The sequence below is a fragment of the Bubalus kerabau genome, chromosome 5 (genome assembly GCF_029407905.1).
Source record: "Bubalus kerabau isolate K-KA32 ecotype Philippines breed swamp buffalo chromosome 5, PCC_UOA_SB_1v2, whole genome shotgun sequence".
Taxonomy (NCBI): Eukaryota; Metazoa; Chordata; class Mammalia; order Artiodactyla; family Bovidae; genus Bubalus; species Bubalus kerabau.
Genome location: NC_073628.1, coordinates 9,138,716 through 9,165,652, shown reverse-complemented (window position 1 = coordinate 9,165,652; position 26,937 = coordinate 9,138,716). Strand labels below are relative to the sequence as shown.

The 26,937-nt window shown below is 44.5% G+C and overlaps 1 protein-coding gene and 1 pseudogene across 4 annotated transcripts; one reads left to right on the top strand and one right to left on the bottom strand.

The window, feature by feature from the left end:
• LOC129653601 (phospholipase A and acyltransferase 3-like) overlaps positions 1–26,937 on the bottom strand; it is a 54,864-nt pseudogene that overhangs the window by 14,402 nt on the left and 13,525 nt on the right.
• LOC129653600 (phospholipase A and acyltransferase 3-like) lies at positions 173–14,687 on the top strand. Of its 4 annotated transcripts, XM_055583343.1 has the most exons (6): positions 173–333; positions 3,367–3,501; positions 4,105–4,207; positions 9,342–9,610; positions 13,975–14,082; positions 14,479–14,687. In XM_055583343.1, exons 1-6 carry the CDS (start codon positions 325–327, stop codon positions 14,590–14,592), a joined length of 738 nt encoding a protein of 245 aa, XP_055439318.1. In that variant the 5' UTR covers positions 173–324; the 3' UTR covers positions 14,593–14,687. The 4 variants fall into 4 exon arrangements, with proteins under 4 accessions (XP_055439318.1, XP_055439321.1, XP_055439319.1 ...); XM_055583346.1 differs by lacking the exon at positions 3,367–3,501; XM_055583344.1 differs by lacking the exon at positions 13,975–14,082.

Sequence of the window (26,937 nt, the reverse complement as noted above, 5' to 3'; positions counted from 1 at the left end):
CCCTGGGATTCTCCAGGCAAGAACAATGGAGTGGGTTGCCATTTCCTTCTCCATTGCATGAAAATGAAAAGTGAAAGTGAAGTCACTCAGTTGTGTTCGACTCTTAGAGACCCCATGGACTGCAGCCAAGCTCCTCCTTCCATGGGATTTTCCAGGCAAGAGTATTGGAGTAGGGTGCCATTGCCCTTCCAGTCTCACTTAAAAAAAAAAAAGTTTACAGCTTTGTAATTTTTTAGAAGAGAAGAAAAGCGAAAGCAAAATTCTTAGCTTTGACACAAAAGCTGGTGTGAGAGCAGAAAGATTGCAGTACTGCTCTGGCTTGCGATGGCTTCGGTAAGTCCCCTGAAACTCCCCACCACTGACTCTAAACACGAGGGCAGCTCCCCTCCTGTAAAGGCCGGGTCTTACTCTTCCCAGAGCCTGTCTGGAGAAGGCTGTCGTAGGAAAATATATTTATTGGTCGTTTAAAGCTCCCTTTATCTGCTAAAACCGCAAGGTCTTGGGGCAGAGTGAGCTTGCTGTCTGTACCCAGCACAGTCGGGGGTAGGGGCTTCCATGGGGAGGAGTGGTGGGTGTTCTGGGGGCTGTGGGGAGGAAGCTGGGGTGTCAGCAGAGATGGAAACCCTGAGACAAGGGAGATGAGTGCATCCCACCTCCTCTGCCTCCTCCATCACCCAAGGCATCGGTCCTGCTGCAGAGAATGCACTTGCATTTCAGCATTCTGTTCCTGAAACACTCTCTGCCAAGCAGCCAGTGTTTCTGAATGAGAGAAGTTTCAGTGGGGGGGCAGGCTCCTTTCCTAGTGTGCAGCTAGAAATGAACAAGCCAGATTCCTGCCATTACTGAAAATCAACCAATTCTGGGAAGAGGTGTCATATTTCTCAAGAAAGGCGGCATCAAGCCTCACTCTGAGGTACCCCCTGCCTGGTTCCTGCCCCATTTCCTTTCCAAGTAGAGACACAGCTGATGTTCTGCCTTTTCCCTGTCTGCTGTTGCCAGTACCCTGGCCATGGTCTTAGACATCTGGGATTACTTAGGGATGGAGTGAACAGTCCATCTATATGTTCTCCAGATGGAGACAGGAAGTGGGGTGGGGGTGGGGGCTTCAGGGGTCAGAGGGAGTCACAGGGGCTGCCCCTGACCAAGTCAGTGGACGGGAGATGAGGAGGCAGTGAATTCAGGGACAACTTTTAGGGTCAGCCTTCTCAGTTGGACATGAACTTAAGAAAGAAAGGGGAGGTGAGATGAGTCCAAGTTTCCCTGTAGATAATTTTGCTGCTGGGTATGTACACACACACACACACACACACACACATATAAATTTGCAAGCTTGTTTCTCTGTATAGCTCTCCTTTCATTGGTATTTGCCTGGGACACAGTGAACTCCTTGAGTCTGTGTACCTACTGACAGCTTATTACTTGACCCCATAGTACTCATGTCCAAAATGTCTCTTTTTCTAATCCATAAACTCCTTGAGGGCTGGGTCTCTGCCTTGCCTTTACATCCTGGATTATCCATGGAAAAGCCCAGTTAAATTCCCCTTTGGGGATCACTGTATCCAGTCACGCAGTCATGTCTGACTCTTTGCAACCCCATGAACAGTAACCTGTCAGACTCCTCTGTCCATAGGATTCTCCAGGCAAAAATACTGGAGTGAGTTGCTATTTCCTTCTCCACTGGGGATCCCTGATGACCTCTTACTCTCACCCAACAATTAATGTACATTTTTTTTTCTTCTATTCTGGAAAACAAATGAGATTCATAAATTGTGACCATTGTCCAGTGTTCTGAAATCGGTTCTCAGTAAGGTTTGGGTGACTTCTTCTAGGAAGATAAATTATAGTTACTGCAATAAGACAGCATGATTTGTCTGTAAAATTGCAGCAAAAAAGATATTTTTCCTGCCACTTGGGATGCTTCTTGGCAGTTTTAATGTTTCTATAAATAGAGATGAACTGCCCTTGACCCTGCTTCACAGCCACTGTAGACTGGTGATGGGCTATTCCCACTGCCCATCATTGCTATCCTAGGGGAGGCCATACATGGGGGAGTCCACACTCCCTACTCATCTTTGAAAGAATCTCTCAGTAGGCCAGAGTTAGGAGGTGGGATGTCGGCAGGCCCCTATGGGTCTGTCCCCGAAGAGCAAGAGGTGAGTGGGAAAGAACAGAGGGCTGGAACAACCTCCGAGGAGCTCTGTCTCTAGGTGTCCCAAAGAGATTTATGGTTGGTTTGGATGAGGGAAGTCCAGATCGGAGTGCCCCCACCTGTAGCACTTAGCACAGTGTCTGGTACTAGGACCTCAGTACATTGAATGACAGTGATCTTGAAGATCTCCTGACTGTTCCCAGGCTCTGGGCCACTGCTCTCATCACGGGGCGGGGCTCTGATGAGCGTTTCAGCATCCTTCCCACCTTCCCCTGCAAACGCACGCAAACCCTCCCTCCCACACGTGCCCACTGTGATGTAATGAGAAATGTATATTTAGTTTTGGTCCTGGGTTCCTGCCACAGAGCTTCTAAAACCAGAGTAATTTCCTGAGCAGTGGGGAGAGAGAAATCCATTTCATCATTCAGAAGAAGCCGCATTCAACCAACCAGTGATCAAAGAGCTGGAAGTAGAATTAATCACCAATGGCCAATGATCTCACCAACCAAGCCTACATAATAAAGCCTCCATAAAACTGCTAAGCTGGGGTGTTGGTGAGAGCGTGGAGGTGCTGGAGAGCAGAGTTCCTTGGAGTGGGCAAGGATGCTCTGAATCCCCCCCTTCCCCACAGCTTGCCCTCTACATTCCTGAGTTGCATATTTTCTAGTAAACGGGTTATCTAGCAAGTAAGCTGTTTTCCTGAGTTCTATGAGCTGTTCCAGCAAACCACTGAACCCAAGGGAGGGGGCTGTGGGAACCATCAATTTACAGCCAGTTATTGAGAGCTCAGGTAACAACTTCAACTTGCACCTGGCATCTGAAGCTCAGTCTCCTGGGACTAAGCCTGTGGGGTCTGCGCTGACTCTGGGCCGTGAGTGTCAGAACTGAGTTAAACTGTGGGACACCCAGTCAGTGTGCACCGAGGATTGAACTGCTTAGTGTGGGAAACCCACACATCCGGTGTCAGAAGTAGAGGAGTGAGCACAGTGCAGAGTTTTCCTTTGCTTGGCACACACTCATGCACGCACTCTCACCCTCAGGAGGAGCAGCCAGGGGGACATTACTGCCAGAGGCTGACTCCACCTGTCTGCCAGGCTCTAGGTCAGGTAGGGGAGTGTCTGTGGAATACCGCCCCCCCTGATTTGGCAGCCTCTGAGCCCCACCCTTGGTTCCCAGCTCTCCCATTACCTCTAACAGCCTTCTTCTTGGTTTTGCAGGCTGAAATCCAGGTTGAAAACTTCACTGAAATCGTCCACCTTCTCTACACACACTGGGCTGACTACATTGGCGATAGATATGTGGTCCACCAGGCATCCTCTAGTAAGGGCGCCCAGGGCCTCCACCATGCTGAGGTGGGCAGTAGTCAGATAACCCATGTGCTTGCCTATTGGTCACTGTGGTGGTCAAGACGATGGCCTGGGAATCAGGCGGCCTAGTGCTAAGTCCTGCTCACATCACTCAGGGGCTGGGTGGTTTTGCAAAATCTCCCCTCCATCTCTGAGCCTTCATTTCCTCTTTCATCACACGGGGTTCACAACAGTGCCCACCTCATAGGTGGGTTGTGTGAATTTATTGAACTATTCCTGAAAAACTGCTCAGCAGAGTCCTTGGCTCAGAGTAAGCGTTCAGTAAATAATATACTAGAAAGAGTAACAATAAGGTAGAAGTCCCAGCAAGGTGTGCACATTGCAAGTAGTAATGACAGGTGGGCAGGCCCATAGTCCCTGGTTAGGGTTAGGGTTAGGGTTAGGGGTTAGTGTTAGGGTTATGGTAGGGATAGAGTTAGGGTGAAGACACGTGAAGTGGGCCGGGCACCGGCATGGCCGGGTGGGCTCAGGAGGATGTCCTGGAGAGCTATGAGATGAAGGCCACTGAGCTGCTCTCTCTTGGCTGAGACCCACCCTTGGTTCCCAGCTCTCCCATCACCTCTAACAGCCTTCTTCTTGGTTTTGCAGCCCGAACCCCAGCCCGGAGACCTGATTGAAATCTTCCGCGGTTTCTACTCACACTGGGTTGTCTACGTTGGCGGTGGATATGTGGTCCACCTGGCACCGTTACGTAAGGGCACCCAGGGCCTCCACCATGCTGAGGCTGAAAACAGAGGGAATAGGGGAGCTGTGGGTAACCGGGGACCCCAACATTCCTCTTGCTCCCCAACTGGCAGTTGGTTCCTGAGTGCTACAAGAAGACATCTTGGGGTAGGACCATGGTTTTCAAACTCTGCTCCTTGGAACCCAAGGGGTGTGCAGAGAGATTGAGGTGGGATTCCAAGGGGCATTTCTACTGTAATGCATTTTATATGTTATGATCTTGTATAAAATACATTCAACTTTTAACTTTAATCTTAATTAAATAAATCACTTGGAAAGATTACAGGTGTTTGGGCAGCAGAGGTGACTGTGGATCCAGTTTCATTCTCCACCCTCAGTTTCCTCATCTGTAAACTGAGGTTGAGAATTCTTAACTTGGGGTATTGTTGTGAGCATTCCCCCACTCCCTTTTCCTAAGTTATTTAACTGTCGACAAACCTAAATGCAGTAAAATGCACAATATAGTCAAGTGTATAGTCAATGAATTTTTTTAAATGTATCCATCCATGTGACGATGAACAGATCAAGGCCTAGAACATTTCCACGGCCCTTAAAAGCCCCTCATGCCTCTTCAGGACCCTCTCTCCCTCCTGAGAGGCAGCCACTCCTCTATGTCCCCCTGCTTTTTATGCCTATTCTAGAACTTCAGGGCAACTCTTGTGTCCAGCTCTTTCACTGGCCCAATGAAGTCACCCATGCTGTTCTTACTTCTCTATTGCTGTGTATCCCTGGACAATGGGAATCCCTCAGTTTGTTAACCACTCTTCTGCTGATTGGCATTGGGTGTTTCCAGTTGTAGGCTGATCTGCGTGCAGCTGCTTTGGACATTCTTGGGTGTGTCTTCTGCTGACCTAGGCTGGTAGCAAAATCAGTGACCTCATGCTGTATTACAGAGAAATCAAAGTAACCAGGGTAGATGTCACTGTCCCACCCCGATCAACCAAACCACCAATCTTGACATCCACAGAATCTGCCTTTGCCCTTATTTATAAAGCCAGCCCCTGGGGTGGACTAGGGCCCTGGACTCCTCCTCTTACTTTCATAAGCATTTAGCCCTCAAATTCCCCCCTGCCTTCTGTGTTCTTCCTCTTGCCTTTGAAACCACTGGAATATCTCCCACTGGTAAACAAAGACCCCCTTACCACATATTCCTCTAACTAAATTCCCATGGGGTAGATCTCTTGTCTGCCATGGCCATTGCTGGCTCCTCACTTCCTATCCTCTCTTATGTTCTACCAGTGGGTATTTAAACCCCTCCTGGAACAGCTCTTATCAAGGCTTCATCAATATCCTGGTTCCACGCCTTCTTGCTTCTCTACAGCATTTAGTATGAGTGACCTCTCTCTATGCTCCCTGGCACTGCCTTTCTTCCTTTCCCACTAGGCCCTTCCTTGTAGCTTCCTGTGGGAGGAGGGTAGGGTGGGTTTCTCCTCCTCTCCCATATCTCTCATTTTTACTCCTCCCTCATCTGTGCCCTGGATTCTAATACCTTCTATTTGTTGATGTCTCCCTAAGACACAACCTTAACTTAGGCTTCATCCTGCTCAGCTTCAGGCTTGTATAACCTCTTGACTACTTGGCATCTTCACTTAGGTGTCTAACTGGCATGTTGAACTTGACACACCCCAGATGGAGGGCTCCAGACGACAACACCATTCAGTTGCTTAGACCAAAAGTCTACACATCATCCTTGATCCTTTTCACCCTGTATCTAATCCATCAGGAAATCCTATTGGCTTTATCTCCAAACCAGGCCCTCAATCTGATCACTTCTCAGCATCTCCACTGATGTGCCTGGGGTAAGATACCATGCTGTCTCACCTGATGCGACTGCAGTTCTGCTTGGTCTCTCTGCCTCTTGTGCACGATTGTCAGTCCTTCCTTCACTGGGCAGCCAGCATGATCATTCTAAATTCTAAATCTGATTATGTCACTCCTCTCCCTAAAATTTCAGCTGGCATTTCCATCACGTATAGAAAAAGTTTCAAATCTGTGCTGCAGCCTCTGAGCCTGGCATGGTCTGGCCCAGGATGCCTATCTGAGCTTCCTCTACTTCTTCTTCTCTCCTCTTGGGTCTCCTCTTCACTGGCCTCCTGGCAGCCTTCCTTCCTAATGTCCTTGCTTTTGCCCTCCTTTCTCCTTGTGATGCTCTTTCCTGGCTCTCACCACAGCTGCCTCCCTTTCATCATTTAAGTCTCAACTCACATGGCCATTCCTGGCCATGGCCCTCCCCAGCCTGAGCCAGGGCAGCCTCCCCTGGTCATCCGCTCCTGTGTGACTTCAGTTAATCTTCCCCACAGCCTTTTCAAAACCTAAAAGGATTTTCTTTGTTCTATTTGTTCACTGTCAGTGTCCTTTCACTAGAGTGTATACTAGTTGAGGGCAGGTACGCTGTCAAGTTCATGGAAGGCTTCAGCACTGTGGACAAGGCCTGGCACATAGTAGGGCCTCAGTATTGACTGACTGTGCTGAGTGGGTGTAAATGCTGGACAGGAGACAGGAAGGGCATGACAGGGATCTGGGTGGACAGTGTGATGCCCGTCACTGGGTGAGCAATGCTCCTTAAAGGGAAAAGATGCTTCTATCTGCATCTTCTCGGTGGAGCTTCACAGGAATCTTGTGAAATAGGTGGGGCAAGGGGTCTGACCTCATACTACTGAGAAAACAGTGGAAGTCAGAGCTGGAAGGAAACTTAGAGAACAGCCCAGTACTAATGAGAGCCAACACTTGCTGGGCACTAACCCTATGCCAGGCACTGGTGGAGGCACTTTACCTAATCTGTTTCTTCAATCCTTTCAGCTCCTCATCCACAGCTGTAGGCACAGGTGGAACTCATTGGACCTGTTCTACAAGGAACCAGGGACTCAGAGAAGTTAATCAACTTGTCCACAGTCCTGTAGCAGAAAGTCCCAATGGTGGGACTCAAACCCCGGCCCTGACTCTATTTCCTGCCTTTAAAACTGATGCTCTGCTGTGAAGTCTGAGGTTCCCCAGATTTCAGTCACTGATTATTAGCCATATTCATGTGCCCTTTCTACAATTGTTTAATTGGTATTTTCTTTAATGTTGTTGTTCAGTTGCTCAGTCGTGTTCAACTCATTGTGACCCCAAGGACTGCAGCATACCAGGCTTCTCTGTGCTTTACCGTCTCCCAGAGTTTGCTCAAACTCATGTCCAATGAGTCAGTGATACCATCCATCCATCTCATCCTCTGACATCCCCTTCTCCTGCCTTCAGTCCTCCCCAGCATCAGGGTCTTTTCCAATGAGTCAATCTTTGAGCCTGGTGGCTAAAATGTTGGAGCTTCAGCTTCAACATCAGTCCTTCCAGTGAATATTCAGGATTGATGTCCTTTAGGATTGACTGGTTTCATCTCCTTGCAGTCCAAGGAACTCTCAAGAGTCTTCTCCAACACCAAGTGCAAAAGCATCAATTCTTTGGCACTCAGCCTTTTTTATTGTCCAGCTCTCACATTCATACATGACTACATGGACCTTTGTCAGTGAAATAATATCTCTGCTTTTTAATATGCTGTATAGGTTTGACATAGCTTTTCTTCCAAAGAGCAACAGTCTTTTAATTTCATGGCTGCAGTCACCATCCACAGTGATTTTGGAGCCCAAGAAAACAGTCTCTCATGACTAACTTTAAAAAGAAAAATAATTCTTTTAAAAGGAGCCTTAAATTCCTAAATTGATGTGTGTTCATGAATCCATCTTAGCTTGTATTTGTGGATTCCCAACGTTGGCTCAGCTAAGTTAAGTGACATGTCAAGACCGTGCAGTGATGGAACCAGAATCAGCACCCATTGCTTCTGCCTCTGAGCCTGCGCACACTCTCACCAGGATGGCACCTAGCATGTTGTGTGTAAGGAAGCCCTCACTGTTGGGTGTCGACTTTGAACTTGCACCTCTGGAGCTGGAACCTCCTGAAATTCTGTGCCCCAGGCACCTTGCTTGCCTCTCCTTAGTCCCAGCCTCCTACTTGCCCGCCGAGCAGCTGAAGGTGGATGGGTCTCCAGAGCTCCCCTGATCCAGTTCCCACGCTGACCCTTTCAGTAGACTAGGGGCTCAAACACAGCATCATTTTCTATTTACCTCACTGAATCCATTAAGCACCTCCTGCCCTACTAGGAGGAAATCTGAATTCCTCTGATTTTCCAAATCTCATAGTTGTTCTCTGGGCAGAGGGGTTCAGTGCTCTCTGGAAAGCTGAGCAGAACAGGACCTGGACTCTGATTAGAGCCTCTGGCCGTTGCTTGTTGCTATCACGTGGTGTCACAGTGCAAGATGGGTCCTGCCCCATGTAATGGGATGCTTCCCCTCTTAGGAGAGACCGGGGGTTCCCAATCATGGCAGGGCCACAGAGGCTCTCTGAGGGAATGAGTCTCCTCTGTGATGTTCCACGGGGTCCACCTCTTTAATGCAAGCCCAGTTTTCAGTCATCATACCCTCCCTACATGATATAAGCTGGTGACCTCAACAGGGATGTCTGTGCAGGCACCAGCTTTCGCTCCACACCATCCTGGCCCTTGTATTGACCCCAAATCCCTTTCTTCAAGGCAGCTTTATTTCTGGAAATCTGTTGCACCTTCCACCCCTCAGCACTGATCAGGGCTGTGCGAATGGACCCCTCCTTGACCTCCCTGGTGTCACTCCTCTGGGAGCAGCTGTGGGGTTTGATCCCTTTATTCCCAGAAGGATGGAATCCCCTTCTGCAAATCCATTCAACTTTTCTGCAGTAATCAGCTTTGTGTGTGTCAGAAAAGTGGAGCCTTGGCAGGGTCACAAACAATTCACACTCTATTCCCCTAGGGAGGTGGGTGTGCTCAGACCCATACTGCACAATCAAGAGGGCCCCTGAAGTATCACAGGGTGTACAAGGCCAGCTTCTCTGTGTTAAAAAAAAAAAAACCAGAACAAATCACAGGATTTTACTCCTCCTTATTTCAGATAAGAAAACCAGGGACCAGAGACCACAATGATCTTATCCAAAGCCACACAGCTCTGACCCTGACTCATCTGCTCATCCCCTTGTGGATGTGGTGGATGCTAGGCTCCTGCCGGCCCAAGACCAATCCTGTTCCTATCCTGAATTCACAGGCAAAATCTCTGGAACTGGTTGGTCCAGTATCATGTCTTCCTTGGCCGACAGGGCCATAGTAAAGAAGGAGCAGCTGTGTGACGTGGTTGGGAAAGATCCGTACGAGATCAACAACAAGCATGATGACAAGTACAACCCATTCCCTCCCAGCAAAATCGTCCAGCTGGCGGAGAAGCTGGTGGGCCGCGAGTTTTGCTATTTTCTGCTCCGCACCAACTGCGAGCATTTCGTCAATGAACTGCGCTACGGGGTCTCCCGCAGCGACCAGGTGGGTCCTCAGTGTGTCCCTAGCGCCATTGTCTCTTAGTTTTTAATTTCTCTGCTGTTTCTCTTACCCAGGTAGGATGCATCCCCCAGAAGTTGCCTTAAGATATATAGGATAATGGTGACAACAGTTAGCTCTACATGCCAGGCTCGAACTTGAATTGGTTGCTGTATGAGTTCCTGTGGCTGCTGTAACAAATGGCCAGAAATTCAGTGGCTTAACACAACACAAATGTATTGTCTTATAGTTCTTGAGGTCAGAAATCTGAAACAGGTCTCAGGGGGTAGAATCAAGGTGTCAGCAAGGCTGTGTTATTTTCTAGAGGCTCTCACAGAGAACCTGGTTTCTAGTCTTTTCCAGCTTCAAGGGGCTGCCTGCATTTCTTGGCTTGTGGCTCCCTTTCATCTTCAAAGTTAGAAATGGCTGGTTGAGTCTCTCTCAATTGCATCACTATGATACTGACTCTACTCCTTCCCGCTTCCATCAGAAACTTTGTGATCACATTGGGCTTACCTGGAAATCCAGAATAATCTTCCTATTCTAAGGCAAATTGATTAGCAACCTTAATTCTATATGCAATCTTAATTCTCTCTCTCTATGTAGCATAATGTATTTACCAGTATTAGGAATGAGGACATATTATGGAATTAAGACCTAGACATCTTTGGGGGGTATTTTTCTGCCTACCAGTTACTCTTTACACTGGGTACAGTTATTGTCCTGGGAGCTTCTCTTGCTGTTATTCTAGAAAGATTTCCCTCTCTTGTCTCCTGCACCAGAGCACCATCTTCCAATTTCATGTCCTCTTTCTTGGTTTGTTTTTAGTACTGAATAGCTAAGTTGTGTCTGACTCTTTTCTGACACCAAGGACTTTAGCCCTCCAGGCTCCTCTGCAAATGGGATTTCCCAGGCAAGAATACTGGAGGTGGTTCCATTTCCTTCTCCAGAGGATCTTCCCAATCCAGGGACCAAATGCATGTCTTCTGCTTTGGCAGGTGGATGCTTTACCAATGAGTCACCTGGGAAGCCCTGTTTTGGTTTACACAGTTCTTGTGGTGAAAACTACTTCAGCAGCTTCCTAAAAAAGGATGCGTGGAAGGAGAATTTTTTTGAGATCCTGTATGTCTGAATTATTTTTCAATTTACCCTCCCACTTGATTTAATAGTGTGTATAGGTATAGAATTCCAGGGCTTCCCTGGTAGCTCAACTGGTAAAGAATCCTCCTGAAATGCAGGAGACCCTGGTTTGAGACCCTGGGTAAGGAAGATCCCCTGGAAAAAGGATAGACTACCTACTGCAGTATTCTTGGGCTTCCCTGGTGGCTCAGACAGGAAAGAATCTGCCTGCAATGTGGGAAACCTGGGTTCAATCCCTGGGTTGGGAAGATCCCCTGGAGGAGGAGGGCATGGCAACCCACTCTAGAATTCTTGCTTGGAGATTCTCCATGGACAGAGGAGTCTGGTGGGCTATCGTCCATAGGGTCGCAAAGAGTCGGACACGACTGAGGAACTAAGTACATAGGTATGTAATTCTAGGTTAGAAATTGTTTTACTTCAAGATTTTGAAGGCATTCTTCCATTGTCTTCTTGCTTCCAGCATTGCTACGATGAAAGCTAAAGTAATTCTGATTCCTGATCTTTTCTCGGTTTCCTTTTTTTCCCTCCTGCTCTAGAAGATGTAATGTCCTGTCTTTACCCAGTGTTCTAAAATCTCACACTAATGTGCCTTGGCATAGGTCTGCTTTTATCCTCAAAGCACCATTTCAATCTGAAAACATATATCCTTTGGTCCTAGTAAATTTTCATGAGTTATTTCACTCTTGCTCCCCCTCCTCTGAGTTTCCTCTAGTCCCTCCTTTTGGAAAGTTTATTATTCAAATGTTATACTGACCAGATTATTTCTTTATTTTTACCTTTGGAAGCTGTTTTCTATAGCTTCATCTTTTCTGCTGTTCCTTCTGAGAGATTTCCCAACTTTATCTCTAAAATGTCTATTGAATTTGTAATTTCCATCATATTTTTATTTTCTGAGAATGGCTTTTTTTATCTCAACATTCCCTTATTTTTAATAGCACTGTGTACTTCTTTATTATTGTTGTTGTTTAGTCTCTAAGTCATATTTGATTCTTTTGCAGCCCCATGGGCCATAGCCCACCAGGTGCCTCTGTCCGTGGGATTTCCCAGGCAAGAATCCTGGAGTGCCTTTTCCAGGGGATCTTCCCAACCTAGGGATGCTGAATTGTCAGGTGGATTCTTTACCACTGAGCCACCAGGAAGTCCCTCTTCTTTACTGTATACATTCTAATCTCTAAAGACAGTTTTTAAAAAAAAATGTTGTCTTTTCTTTCTCCAGATTGCCTTTTTCTTTTTGTTTTGCTCTCTGTCTTCTATTTCAGAGATCCTGCTAGATGTCTCGGAGAAGGCAATGGCACGCCATTCCAGTACTCTTGCCTGGAAAATCCCATGGATGGAGGAGCCTGGTAGGCTGCGCTCCACGGGGTCACAAAGAGTTGGACATGACTGAGCGGCTTCACTTTCACTTTCATGCCCTGGAGAAGGAAATGGCACCCCACTCCAGTGTTCTTGCCTGGAGAATCCCAGGGACGGGGGAGCCTGGTGGGCTTCCATCTATGTGGTCTCACAGAGTCAGACATGCTGAAGTGACTTAGTAGCAGCAGCTAGATGTCTGGTACATCTAGATTGTGCACTCATGATTAAGAGTAGGGGGCTTGCGGAGTGAGCTCAGAGGGGACAGTGGCTTGTTGACTTTGAGGTTCACTTCAGAGTAGACTGGGAACCCTCATATTGGTACCTTTCATTGTTTCCACTTGGGCCAGTCTGATTCCCCAGAAGAGTTTTCCTGACTCTTATGTAGAGGGTAAAGTACTGGAAGCAGAGGGGACGGGAAGGCCAAGAGTCTCCATTTAGCATATTTATGGCCTCTCAATCCCTTTTTGGAGGTATGATACCCACACCCTCACATGTGCTTCTGTTTACAGACCCCAAATCTTCTGATTTTCATTGAGGTTATGGAGCGGCCTCAGCTCGCTCTCTCTTTCACCCACTTCCAGAAGTACCTGGGGATGTCAATTTGTGATCTTATTCTGGGATTCTGTTGTACACAGTTAGCCCCCGACATATAAACATTCAAGTTTTGAACTTTCAAAGATGCAAACTGGTGTCCCAGCAAAGTCAGGAATGAGTGGCATTGAAGCGTGCCCTCTGTCTCCTATTGCTGACGATCCTTCAGTTCCACCATCTCCCACCTCCTCTCCCTCCTCCAGTCAGTAACTCTTCTTGCCTGTTCACGTGACACCAGCCCCTGGATGCCAGCTGTTGTTCTTCACTACTGTCCTTTTCAACGTACTATACTGTAAGATTAAAAATATATCAGAGGGCCACCCCTGGTGGTCCCAGCAGTAAAGAATTCACCTGCCAATGCAGGGGACACAGGTTCGATCCCTGGTCCAGGAGGATCCCATGTGCCACAATTGCCTAGCCCAAAACTACTGAGCCCAAGTTTAGAGCCTATGCTCCATGACAAAGAGGAGTCCCCACTTCCTGCAACTTGATTAAGTCTGAACATAGCAATGAAGACCCAGTGCAGCCAAAAATAAATGAATAAATTTTTTTTAATGTATGAGAACCCTTTTAAAAGGATGACTCAATGGTAAAGACTCCGTGTTCAATGCAGGAGACTGGGGTTCGATCCCTGGGTTAGGAAGTCTCCCTTGAGAAGGGAGTGGCAACCTACTCCAGTATTCTTGCCTGGAGAATTCCATGGACAGAGGAGCCTGGCAGGCTGCAGTCCATGAGGTCCCAAAGAATCAGACACAACTGAGCAGCTAAAGCTTTCACTTTCAATAACTATCTTTGAGTGTGATAATGAAGAATTTAAGTTGAAGTAAAAAAAAAAATGTGTTCTTTATTCTTTGTTTTTGTTTTTTATGTACTTTTTTGTGTGAAAAGTATTATAAATCTTTTACAGTACAGCACTGTATAGTTCATTGTGTTACTTGGGTACCTAAGCTAACTTTGTTGAACTTACAAACAAATTGGACTTAAGAACGTGCTCTCAGAACCGACCAGGTTACTATGTAGGGGACTTGATGTATTTAGGATTAATATTCAGCTTTTTTCACAGCTGCCTTAGCCTTTAGTGTTCTCTGAGTCCTAGTGGAATTATGCCTAAAACTAATGTCTTATTTTATTTTTATTTGGAGTTCAGGAAGGAGTGAAATTTGATACATGTTCTGTATTTACACTGAAACTTACTCTTACTTTTGCTGGGTTTTTTTTCTAATACAAGCAATATAAGTAAGATACCTTAATAATTTAAAGTATAACATCACCACTCTTTTTCATAGGTGAGTCGTGTATGGAAGAAAGTGCAGACAGCACTTGCAGCCTTAACAGGTCTGGGCGCTGGGGATACAGCAAAGCTGAAGACAAGGGAGGGCTCTGCTAGGACCCAGGTCAGAGTTCATTGAGGTTCAATAGCAATTCCTGTTCAACTTTATGTGTATCTCAAGAGCTCCCTGTTGATCAGCCAGGATTTCAACCATCTGGCTTCATCTCCCTGTCCTTTCCACAGTCACCCTCTGGGGATCTGTCTGCTTTAAAAACCCACAGGCTGAAGGGAATTTCCCTCTTCAGGCCTGTGTATGACATTGGTCAGCTGCCCCATTCACAAATTCCTTCCTCATGCTGCTCTCCTCTCTGCACTTCCCAGCCAACACTTATTGACTCCTGAGTTTGTCAAGGAGGCTGTAAGGCACATGAAGCTTCCTGAGCTGGACATCCTTGTTGAATGTACAGTGGGTACTCAGCTTACTGACACAGAGTCTGACTCACTCTCCTCTCTCTTGCAGGTCAGAGATGCTGTTCCAGCAGCTACCATCATGAAACTGCACCTGTTATACAAAATCACTCCAATCATCTCAGTCTTGAGGCATTTTTTTAAATCTATTCTCAGCAGCCAGTAGAAAAGTATATAATGCCTGGCTTAAACTAGTGAGGTGGGCACTCTTTCTACCCTACTTCTGATATCTATGTCATAAGCTTTCTCTATCCTTTTACTTTAAATAAAAATCTTTGCTGCACAAAACTCTGAGTGACTGAAACTGCATCTTTGGTCCTGGAGTTAAATCTTCTCCTTTGGAGACCAAAAATTCGACACCAAACACCATAAGCTATCAGTTTCTGGTTTCGTTTGTGGATTTCATTTTTTCTTACAATAATAAAAACAAAACCCAGTAAGGGAGGATTTTATTGGAGGACATGCATCAAGAACTGCCTGGCATGAAGTCTGTTGAGGGTGCAGTGAGGCTGTGCTCCTGCTGATGCCAGGCTGTGCTCTGGCGCTTTGGTGATTTTCTCTCACTTTCGATTTGTGGGCTGTGTTCTTTGCCTGCAGGAAACAAGGTCTAGCTCTGGTTATCTCAAGTAATGGATGTTTCCAGTTGTGTAGGAAGAGGTCAGCAGCAAGAGAGACAGGCAGACCTGACTGATATGCAAGAACAGGAATCAAGGGAAACCAGGACCCTTGACCTGGAACTAGACCCAGGCCGGCTTCCAGGAGTCAGCAGCCAGAGTCTGTAGATGTCCAGTGGGGCTCAAACCAAACCAAACCACAGCCATAATGAAAATTATATGCTCTAGCCAATTCTGTTTAAAACCTCCCCTGCTCTCCACAGCTTTTCTCTGCCTTATCACTTCCAGCCTGCAGTGATCCTGCATCCTCTCCTCTTGGGGCTTGTCATGGCCCCCAAGTCTCTGATCCCACACCCACTCCTGTGGCTTCTCTTCCCATATCCACTCAGCGCCATCTCTACCCCTGGCCTGAGAAGAGCTCCTAGCACAATCTCCTGAGAGAGAATCTGATTGGCTCCCTTACCACACTGAGCTGTCTACTGATTGGTTGAAAGCCATTGGGTCAAGTGGCCCCGCTAGACCAATCAGCTCTGCCCAGTGGAGCCAGGTCACATGGTACAAGGCTGCCTCAGACCTTATGGAGTATGGGTGTGGATGGTCCTATACCTGACCTGCGTGGTGCTGAGGCCTCTGGGGAGGGGTTATGGCAGGAGTTATGACCATTCCCGGTTGGACCCTTGAGATTTGCTGCTATCACTCACTGGGCTTGGCAGATGTTCAAAGTGACCATTTTCCTGAAAAGAGCTTTCATGCGTTCCTCAAAAGCACCCTGATGGGGCCAATTTGTCCTTCAGTCCACAGGACAAGTCTTCTCCTCCATCTAGTTGCCAGTATTTCCTTGATCAGCTCCGCTTGTATGGGGACCATCTGTCTGTGGAATCCTGGACAGAACTTATAAATGGCCCCTTGCCAGCACCCTCCTGCTTGGACCATATCTGGCCTAGGATAAGCTTGTGCCTTTTTATGCCCCAATGTTGATATATGAATAATTTTCTCCCAGTGTTGCTTTTTTTTTCTTTTTTGGTTCAGCCCTATTGATGTAACATGTCATGCCAGCTCTCAAGCTCCCCAAACCCAAGAGACACAGGCCAAACATAAAAGGGTGGGTATCTTAGAGCCCCTTCTCTCACATGGGGCGGAATGTGATGTGGGCACATATATATAAACCTCCAAACTACCTATGTAGGAAAAAAGGAATGAGGAAAAATAAACACAAGAAAGCAAATCAAAACACCCAGTTCAATTTAAAATAAAGAAAAACACAAAAACTGTGGTGGGTAGCAATAACCAGATAAGATGGAAGAACTAATTCCAAATGTATTAGTCATGACCATAAATAGAAATGGATTAAAGTTGCCAAACTTGCCAAGCAAAAGCAAACATTACACTGGATTAGAAAACTAACCAGGGAATACTGTTTACAGCAGATAAAATGAAATATAAGAACACAAATTAAAATGATGGACATTTTACATGACAACTCATCTGATGACTTTAAAATATTAATGTTATCAAAAAGAAAAATTGAGAGTGTGTATAAATTGTCCGAGACTGAAAAACATGTTGGAGGCAAAACAAATGTGAAAAACGATGATAAAGGCAATCTGGAATAACTGGGGAAATTTAAATATGGAATGAGTATTTTACAATATTAAGAAATTGAATTTTATTAAATGTGATAGGCATGAAATTTTATGTAAAGCACATGATCCAGTTTAAAAATAGATGCAGATAAAGGAAATTATGACAAAAAACAAATTTTTAATCCATGCACTGGGTATATGAATAGTCATTGTACTAGTCTTTCTAGTACTTTGTGTATATTAAAATTTTCACATAAAACATCTTAAAAATTTCTGAAATTTGAACTTGAAAATTTAATTGTTCAATTGAAAATTGAAATTGTTTCAATATATTATATAATTATTTTTAATTAAAAGATGATATGCTAGGCAAGTACTAACTAAAAACTGGTTAATTAGTAATACTAATTCGTAATACTAATTAGCTAAAAGCTTGTATAGCACTTTCATATCTTATATATCAGCTTTAAAGCAAAAATGATTACTAGACAGAAAGAGGATAAAAAGTGTGGCATAATAAGAAATAGACTTGGTCTTTGTCCTTGGTTCTGGCCAGAGCGCTTAAAACCCTCAGAATTTCCCAAGTGATAAGCTTGTCTTTTGCTATATCTAAGGAACCCCTTTGATCAACCTGAGTTTGTGCTAATGGGGTGACCTAAACCCTAAGATAGCCTTAGGATGGGGCTGGTCATCGGAAAGACCCAGTGATTAGAGGGTTGGAAATTTCAGGCTACAGATCTCTAAGAAGGGAACGTGGGAGGGGGTGCTGAAGATTAAGCTCTATAAAAACTGTTCAGCAAGGAGACTTGAACTTCCTGGTGGTGAACATACCAAGGTATCCAGAGAGTGGCTGCCTGAAGAGGACAGGGAAGCTGCTTGCCTCCTCTGCCCCCACGCCTTGCTCTATGCATCTCTTCCACTTAGTGGTTCCTCAGTTGTATCCATTACAATAAATCACTAAACATAATTAAAGTGCTTTCCTGAGTTCTGTGAGCTTCTCTAGCAAATTATTGAACCATCGGAGGGGTTGTGGGAACCTGTGATTTTTAATCCATTGTCAGAAATACATGTGGCCTGGGACTTGCAAGTGGTGAACAGCATCTGAAGGTGAAGGAGGGCAGTCAGGGCGCTGAGCACTGACACTGCGAGGTCTGTGGTTAGTGTCAAAATCGAACTGACTTGTTGAGCAACCAGTTGGTGTCTGGAACTCGGAGAATTAGTGGCTGGTGTTAAAAAATACTCCACAACAATTCTGATAACAGTTGCAACTCGGTAGGAAAGTACGATAATTCTAAAATTGTCTGCATCTCATAAAAGTCCTCAAATAGGTATTGAAATGTTAGCCTGTTGCAAGGGGAAAATAACAAATTCACCATGACAGTGGGAGATCTACAGACACCTCTCTCAGGAACTGATAAATTAAGGGTACACAAAAATCAATAAAGATACAGAAGCTTTGAAGAAGTTACCTACACGCTGGTTTAATGAACACATACAGTACAATTGTGCAATACAGATTCTTTTTGACCACACACAAAGGAATGCTCATGAAACTGACCATGTCCTTGACCTTGAAGCAAGTCTGAACAAATTTCAAGGGACCAGTAAGACAAAGATCATTTTTTCTAACCATAAGGCAATTAAGTTAGAAATCAATAACAAAGAGATAGCTAGAAAAATCCTATACTTTAAGGCATTTTAGAACACACCGTTTGATAAATTATGAGTCAGAGAAAGAAACACGGTAGAAACTAGAAATATTTAGAACTATGCTATGCTATGCTAAGTCACTTCAGTCGTGTCCGACTCTGTGTGACCCCATAGACGGCAGCCCCCCAGGCTTCCCCATCCCTGGAATTCTCCAGGCAAGAACACTGGAGTGGGTTGCCATTTCCTTTTCCAATGCATGAAAATGAAAAGTGAAAGTGAAGTCGCTCAGTCGTGTCAGACTCTTAGCGACCCCATGGACTTCAGCCTACCAGGCTCCTCCGTCCATGGGATTTTCCAGGCAAGAGTACTGGAGTGGGCTGCCATTGCCTTCTCCACATTTAGAACTAGATGATAACAAAAATATTAAGATATTAGTATTTCGGTTACTCCACTAAATAAACACCTAGAAAGGAATTTATACCATGAATTCTAACATTAAGAAAGAAAAAGGTGTAAATTTATGAGTTAATCAATGCAAAGAAATAGAGGGAAACAATAGAACAGGAAAGACTGGAGATCTCTTCAAGAAAATTAGAGATACCAAGGAAACATTTCATGCAAAGATGAGCTCAATAAAGGACAGAAATGGTATGGACCTAACAGGAGCAAAAGATATTAAGAAGAGGTGGCAAGAATACACAGAAGAACTGTACAAAAAAGATCTTCACAATCCAGATAATCACATTGGTGTGATCACTGACCTAGAGCCAGACATCCCAGAATGTGAAGTCAGGTGGGCCTTAGGAAGCATCACTACGAACAAAGCTAGTGGAGGTGATGGAATTCCAGTTGAGCTATTTCAAATCCTGAAAGACGATGCTGTGAAAGTGCTGCACTCAATATGTCAGCAAATTTGGAAAACTCAGCAGTGGCCACAGGACTGGAAAAGGTCAGTTTTCGTTCCAATCCCAAAGGAAGGCAATGTCAAAGAATGCTCAAACTACCACACAATTGCACTCATCTCACAATCTAGTAGAGTATTGCTCAAAATTCTCCAAGTCGGGCTTCAGCAATATGTGAACTGTGAACTTCCAGATGTTCAAGCTGAAAGTTAGACAAGGCAGAGGAACCAGAAATCAAATTGTCAACATCCGTTGGATCATAGAAAAAGCAAGAGAATAACAGAAAAATATCTATTTCTGCTTTATTGACTATGTCAAAGCCTTTGACTGTGTGGATCACAATTAACTGTGGAAAATTCTTCAAGAGATGGGAATACCAGACACCTGACCTGCCTCTTGAGAAATCTGTATGTAGATCAGGAAGCAACAGTTAGAACTGAACACAGAACAACAGACTTGTTCCAAATAGGAAAAGGAGTATGTCAAGGCTGTATATTGTCACCCTATTTATTTAACTTATATGCAGAATACATCATGAGAAATGCTGGACTGGAGGAAATACAAGCTGGAATCAAGATTGCCGGGAGAAATATCAATAACCTCAGATATGCAGATGACACCACCCTTATGGCAGAAAGTGAAGAGGACCTAAAAAGCCTCTTGATGAAAGTGAAAGAGGAGAGTGAAAAAGTTGGCTTAAAGCTCAACATTCAGAAAACTAAGATCATGGCATCTGGTCCCATCACTTCATGGCAAATAGATGGGGAATCAGTAGAAACAGTGGCTGACGTTATCTTTCTGGGCTGCAAAATCACCGCAGATGATGACTGCAGCCATGAAATTAAAAGACACTCCTTGGAAGGAAAGTTATGACCAACCTGCTGCTGCTGCTGCTGCTGCTGCTGCTAAGTCGCATCAGCCGTGTCCAACTCTGTGTGACCCCATAGACGGCAGCCCACCAGGCTCCCCTGTCCTTGGGATTCTCCAGGCAAGAACACTGGAGTAGGTTGCCATTTCCTTCTCCAATACATGAAAGTGAAAAGGGAAAGTGAAGTCACTCAGTCATGTCCGACTCTTCACAACCCTATGGACTGTAGCCCACCAGGCTCCTCCGTCCATGGGATTTTCCAGGCAAGAGTACTGGAGTGGGGTGCCGTTGCCTTCTCCAATGACCAACATTGACATCATATTAAAAAGCAGAGACATTACTTTGTCAACAAAGGTCCGTCTAGTCAAGGCTATGGTTTTTCCAGTGGTCATGTATGGATGTGAGAGTTGGACTATAAAGAAAGCTGAGCACCAAAGAATTGACGCTTTTGAACTGTGGTGTTGGAGAAGACTCTTGCGAGTCCCTTGGACAGCAAGGAGATCCAACCAGTCCATCCTAAAGGATTTCAGTCCTGGGTGCCTTTGGAAGGACTGATGTTGAAGCTGAAACTCCACTACTTTGGCCACCAGACATGAAGAGCTGACTCATTGGAAAAGACCCTGATGCTGAGAGGGATTGAGGGCAGGAGGAGAAGGGGATGACAGGATGAGATGGCTGGATGGCATGACTGACTCAATGGACATGGGTTTGGGTGGACTCTGGGAGTTGGTGATGGACAGGGAGGCCTGGTGTGCTGTGGTTCATGGGGTGGCAAAGAGTCGGACACGACTGAGCAACTGAACTGAACTGAATGAATTAATCATCCAATTTAAGAAGAAATTTTCAGAAAGAATCATATAGATGGCCAATGAAGTGAAGGGAAGTGAAAGTTGTTCAGTCATGTCCGACTCTTTGAGACCCTATGGATTATACAGTCCAAGGATTTCTCCAGGCCAGAATACTGGAGTGAATAGCCTTTCCCTTCTCCAGGGGATCTTCCCAACCCAGAGATCTAACCCAGGTCTCTCACATTACAGGCAGATTCTTTACCAGCTGAGCCACAAGGGAAGCCCAGATGGCCAATAGGTGGTAAATGAAAAAATACTTAACAGTAATAATCATCAGGGAAATGCAAATCAAATCTACAATAAGATATCAGTTCATGGCTATTATCATAAAGGCAAGAAATAACAGATGTTGGGGAGAACGTGCAGAAAAGACAAGCCCTGTCCCCTGTTGGAGGGAATGTAAATTGGTGGAACCACTATGGAAAACAGTAAGAAGGTTCTTCAAAAAATTAAAAATAGAACTACCATATGATCCAGCATTCCCCTTCCAGGTATTTATCCAAGGAAAATAAAATATTAATTTGAAAAGATACGTGCACGCCCATGTTTATCACAGCATTATTCACAGCATCCAAGATACGGAAACAACCCAAGTGTCCATCAGTCGATAAATGGATGAAGAAATTGTGGTATACAAAATGTTTTTGGTGGTTAAAAATTTTTTTTAATTTTAAAAAGGTGCTGATTCACTGCAAAACAAAAAATGAAAAAAAATTTGTGATATATATATATATATATATATATGGAACAGGACAGTATTCAGTCATAGGAAAGAATGAAATCTTGCCATTTCTAACAGTATATATCGACCATGAGGGCATTATGCTAAGTGAAATAAGTCAGGTAAATGCAAATACTATATGATTTTACTTATATATTGGATCTTTAAAAAGACTCATGCTTATTGACACAAAGAACAGATGGTGGTTGGCAGAGGTGGGGCTTGAGGAGTGGGCAAAATGGGTGAAGAGGGTCAAAGGTACAAACTTACAGTTATAAGATAAATAAGTTATGAGGATGTAACGTACCACATGGCTCAGTTCAGTTAAGTTCAGTCACTCAGTCATGTTCGACTCTTGGTGACCCCATGAACCGCAGCATGCCAGGCCTCCCTGTCCATCACCAACTCCCGGAGTTCACTCAAACTCATATCCATTGAGTTGGTGATGCAATCCAGCCATCTCATCCTCTGTTGTCCCCTTTTCCTCCTGCCCCCAATCCCTCCCAGCATCAGAGTCTTTTCCAATGAGTCAATTCTTCGCATGAGGTGGCCAAAGTACTGGAGTTTCAGCTTTAGCATCATTCCTTCCAAAGAACACCCAGGGCTGATCTCCTTTAGAGTGAACTGGTTGGATCTCCTTGCAGTCCAAGGGACTCTCAAGACTCTTCTCCAACACCACAGTGGTGACTATAGCTAAAATACTGCATTTCATATTTGAAAGTTTCTAGGAGAGTAGATCTTAAAAGTGCTCATCACAAGAAAAAAAAAGTTTGTAACTATGTATGATGACAGATGTTAACCAGATTTATTGTAGTGATCATTTGCAATATATGTAAATATCAAACCATTATGTTGCGCTCCTGAAACTAAAATAAACTAAGACAATGTTGTATGTTAATTATACCTTTAAAAGACTGAAAAAAAAAGAAGATATAAAGAGGCAGAAGTGGAAAATAGGAAGAAAGTAAAAAGATATGAACCAAAAGAAATGAATCAAAATCAGCAACAAAAGAGAATGCACAAGTTAATTTTTTAGGGGAAATTGGAGATATAACTACAGATGCTAAGGAGATCAAACAAGAAGAAATCAATAAATAACTTGAAGACAATAAATTAGTAAATTTGGATGTAATTAATACATTCTAAGGAAAAGGAAAGGAAAGTGAAGTCACTCAGTCGTGTCCAACTCTTTGCGACCCCATGGACTGTAGCCTACCAGGTTTCCCCATCCAAGGGATTTCCCAGGCAAGAATACTGGAGTGGGTTGCCATTTCCTTCTCCAGATCTTCCCCACCCAGGGATTGAAACTGGGTCTCCCGCATTGTAGGCAGATGCTTTACCATTTGGGCCACCATTCTAAGGAAAACATGTTATCAAAATTGAATTCAGGATGAATCAAAAAAATCTAAGCAGCTCTATTACCATTAAAGGAATTAAATCAGTAGTTAAAAATTGTCCCACAAAAAAAAGCAGGCCTGGATTGTTTTACAGATGAGTCTTACCAAACATTCAAGCAATATATGGATGACATCTCTGTGGAAAAAGTATTTAAGGACATCCAAGGAAATCTATGATTGGAGAGAGATACAGTATTCGTGGATAAGAAACCTCAATATCATAAATGTCAGTTTCTTTCCAAGTTTCATCTCTAGATTCAATGCAATTCCAAACCAAATTCCAACAGGGTCTTTGCTGAAATTTGCTGCCAGATTCTCAAGTGGACCTCCAAAAAGTAAAGAGGCAAAATTAGCTTTTTCATTGCCAAGAAGAAATACCAGACAGGGAGACTTGCACTATCAAATATCAAGATTTATTATAAATTATCATTGTGATCAAAACAAGGGGTGGGGATAGATGGATGCAAGAAGAGGCTCATTATAGGAATTGCTTCACATGGCTAAAGAGACTGAGAAGTCCCATGATCCGCCATCTGCAAGCAGAGAACAGAAAGCTAGTGTTATAACTGAATCCAAGCCCAAAGACCTGAGAACCAAGGGAGCTGATGGTCTAAGTCCCAGTTCCTGGCCTGAGAACTTGCAGCGTGGGGTACTAGGGTAAGCTCTAGAGTCTAAAGGTCAGAGAACCAGGAAAACTGATATCAGAAAGCTGGAAAAGATGGACCTCCCAGCTCAAGAAGAGAGAGAGTTCTTCCTTCACCTTCTTTATTCTATTTGGGCCATCAGTAGATGGGATGATGCTCATTGTCAACCTAAATAAACCTGAGTGAGTGACTGATAGTCATTCAGTCGTGTCTGACTCTTTGTGACCCCATGGACTGTAGCCTGCCAGACTCCTCTGTCCATAGAATTTCCAGGGAAAAATACTGGAGTGGGTTGCCATTTCCTTCTCCAGGGGATCTTCCCAGCTCAGGGATCGAACACAGGTCTCCTGCATTGCAGGCATATTCTTTACCATCTGAGCCACCATGGAAGCCTAGAAGGTGATAATGAGGTAGAAAGCTGTTATTTGGGATCAAAAAACTACAATGCAGAGCACACAGATGTGAGTAGCAACCTAAACTGTGTCCTACTAGGGAGTAACAGTCATGGGCTTTTAAAGACAAAGAAGGGAGGCTTGTACGGCAAAGAATTTTAATTGGCGCCGGATGCAGAAGCTAGTCCTGGCTGAACAGGATTACTAAAGCTATGACTAGAGCAAGGTGAAAACCTGTTGCTATGACAAGTTTTGGGGATTACCCAGGTGGCACAGTGGTAAAGAATAGGCTTGCCAGTACAGGAGACTCAAGAGACATGGGTTCAGTCCCTGGGTAAGGAAGATCCTCTGGAGAAGGAAATGGCAACCCACCCCAATATTATTGCCTGGAGAACTGAGCACACACACACAAGTTTTAGGAATTTTTGCAGAGTCCTTGGGATTTGTGGTTTCATGCAGTTCAAAAGTTGAGGTTCCATCCAAGTAGCATGTGGGAAAGGTCCACCTACTTAATGGCTTTCTGGTTCCATTAAAAAAAAAACTTGACCTTCGTGATTCCATTTTGTTTCACATTTCTCATTGCCCACAGGTGAGAGCAGATCTTTGCTTAGTCTACTAATTCAAACACTTCATCTCACCTGGAAACACCCGTACAGATACACCCAGAAATAATGTTTTATCAGCTGTCTGAGCTTCCCTTGGCCCAGTCATGTTGACTCAAAATTAACCATCACAGACAAACGTATAAAATTTTTAGAAGAAAATGCAGGAGAACATCTTTATGACCTTTCTGTAACTCTGTAGCACAAAATAATACAGAAAAAAATAATAAAGCACAAAAAGGTAAATTTGATTCCATCTAATAAGAATAATTAAGTAAATGAAAAGGCAAGCAACATCTGGGAGAAGATATTTGTAACACAAAAACTGACAAAGGATTAGTATTCAGTATGCATAAAGAAATCAGTAAGAGAAAGACAACCCAACAGAAAAGTGGACAAATACGTTAATGGGCTTTTCACAGAGGAGTGAATACAAATGTCTCACAAACACATGACAAAATGAAGCACTTCATAAGCAATTATAGAAAGACCCTGGATGCTGCAGATACCATGCTGGCAAATATTCAAATACTGAGCAGTCACACCTCTGGTATTCTGCCAGTGAAAAGCAGAATTTTCCATTCTTTTTCTAACAAAGCCAAAGGTCATACCCTACAATCCAGCAACTCTGGTTTGTGACCCTTTAGCAAGTGATAACTTTTATTTAGTGGGTCACAGTCAGTATTTTAAAAATCATTCAATAAAGCAGAATGTTCAGTTCAGTTCATTCAGTCGCTCAGTCGTGTCCGACTCTTTGCGACCCCATGGACCTCAACAGACCTCCCTGTCCATCACTAATTCTTCCCTTCTCCTCTCTGCCCTGAAACTTGGTGAGTGTTGAGCAAGACCTTGACCAGACCAGCTCCTTCTGAATCTACATCTTAAACTCTGACGGCTCTTCTTCAGGGCCTGCTTGTCTACCCAGCACATAGCCTGGGTCCGCTTAAACACAGAGGAGTTCTCATGTGAACTCTAACTCACGTTTCTAAAGATTTGTATGCCTGGGCAGCGTCAGAGGAAAAACCAAACTCTTAAAACGATAAAGGCTGGATGTCCAGGCAACAAAACAGACAGACATCATCTTGACAGAAAGATGGCCTTGGTCAGTCTAAACTGCAGATAAGCTTTTATTTAAAAAAAAAAAAAAAAAAAACCCCTCTGTTGTGGTGATTTCCTTGTTGGTCTGCAGCTTTGGCTCAGAGGAGCGCAGGTACAAGCTGAGACCTGAGGGTCCAGGTTCGGTGGGGAGCATTCCTACGGGCAGTCCTGAGAAGGCAGGAATGGTGGGCTCAGGGAGCCCAGCCCCACCTCCTCAGTCACGCTGTCCATATCAGTGGGACCAGGAGCGTGGTTCACAGCAGTGGGCCCAGGTGGGCTGTCAGAAGGCATCCTTGTCCCCCCTCATCTTCCATCACAGCAGCCCCTCTGCTTTCCCTCCATCCCTTTATCCTCCTCCACGTGGTCCTTCTCCCTTCTGGATCAAAAATATCCACACTTCCTGAGTGCTCACCACAGCCTGCAGTGTGAGAAAGGCTTTTATTTAGCTTTTGAAACAACCCTGTGATGTAGGAATGTGTGCGTGAGTGCTCAGTTGCTCAGTCGTGACAACTCTTTGCAACCTGAGGGATTGTAGCCCACCAGAGTCCTCTGTACATGGGATTCTCCAGGCAAGAATACTGGAATGGGTATACATTTCCTCCTCCAAGGGATCTTCCCAACCCAGGGATTTCATCCACGTCTCTTGATCTCCTGCATTGCAGCAGATTCTTTACCGCCAAGCCACCAGGGAAGCTGTGAAGTAGGACTACTTACTCCCAAGTTCACACTCGAGGGCACGAAGGCTGTGGTAAAGGAACTTCTCCAAGAGACAGAGCGGGAATCTGACCCTAGGAGACTCTGACTCCAAAGCCCGAACCTAAAAAACAATTAATTTCTTTAATTTCACAAGTAACATGTAAATACATTTTCTTTGTTAACAATAACAACACCACAACAAAACAAAGCCCAATCAAAACTGTCAGCATTAAGGCTGAAATCCCTTTCCACCATCGTCTCCTATATAGACAGTTTCTCCTTTAGACAGCTGGGTGTGTGCCCTTCCAGAGAACTTTTCTACTCATTGCATACATAAGTATGGCTACCTTTTCAGTGTTGTGTTATGACTTTAGATTTTGCTGCAGTTTTTCATCTGGTTCCCTGAGTATAGCTCATTTAAGAAATGATCGATCAGATCTTTTCCTTTGTTTATCAGTTTTTCAAATGATATGGTGAGTCTTTCATACCTTCCAAA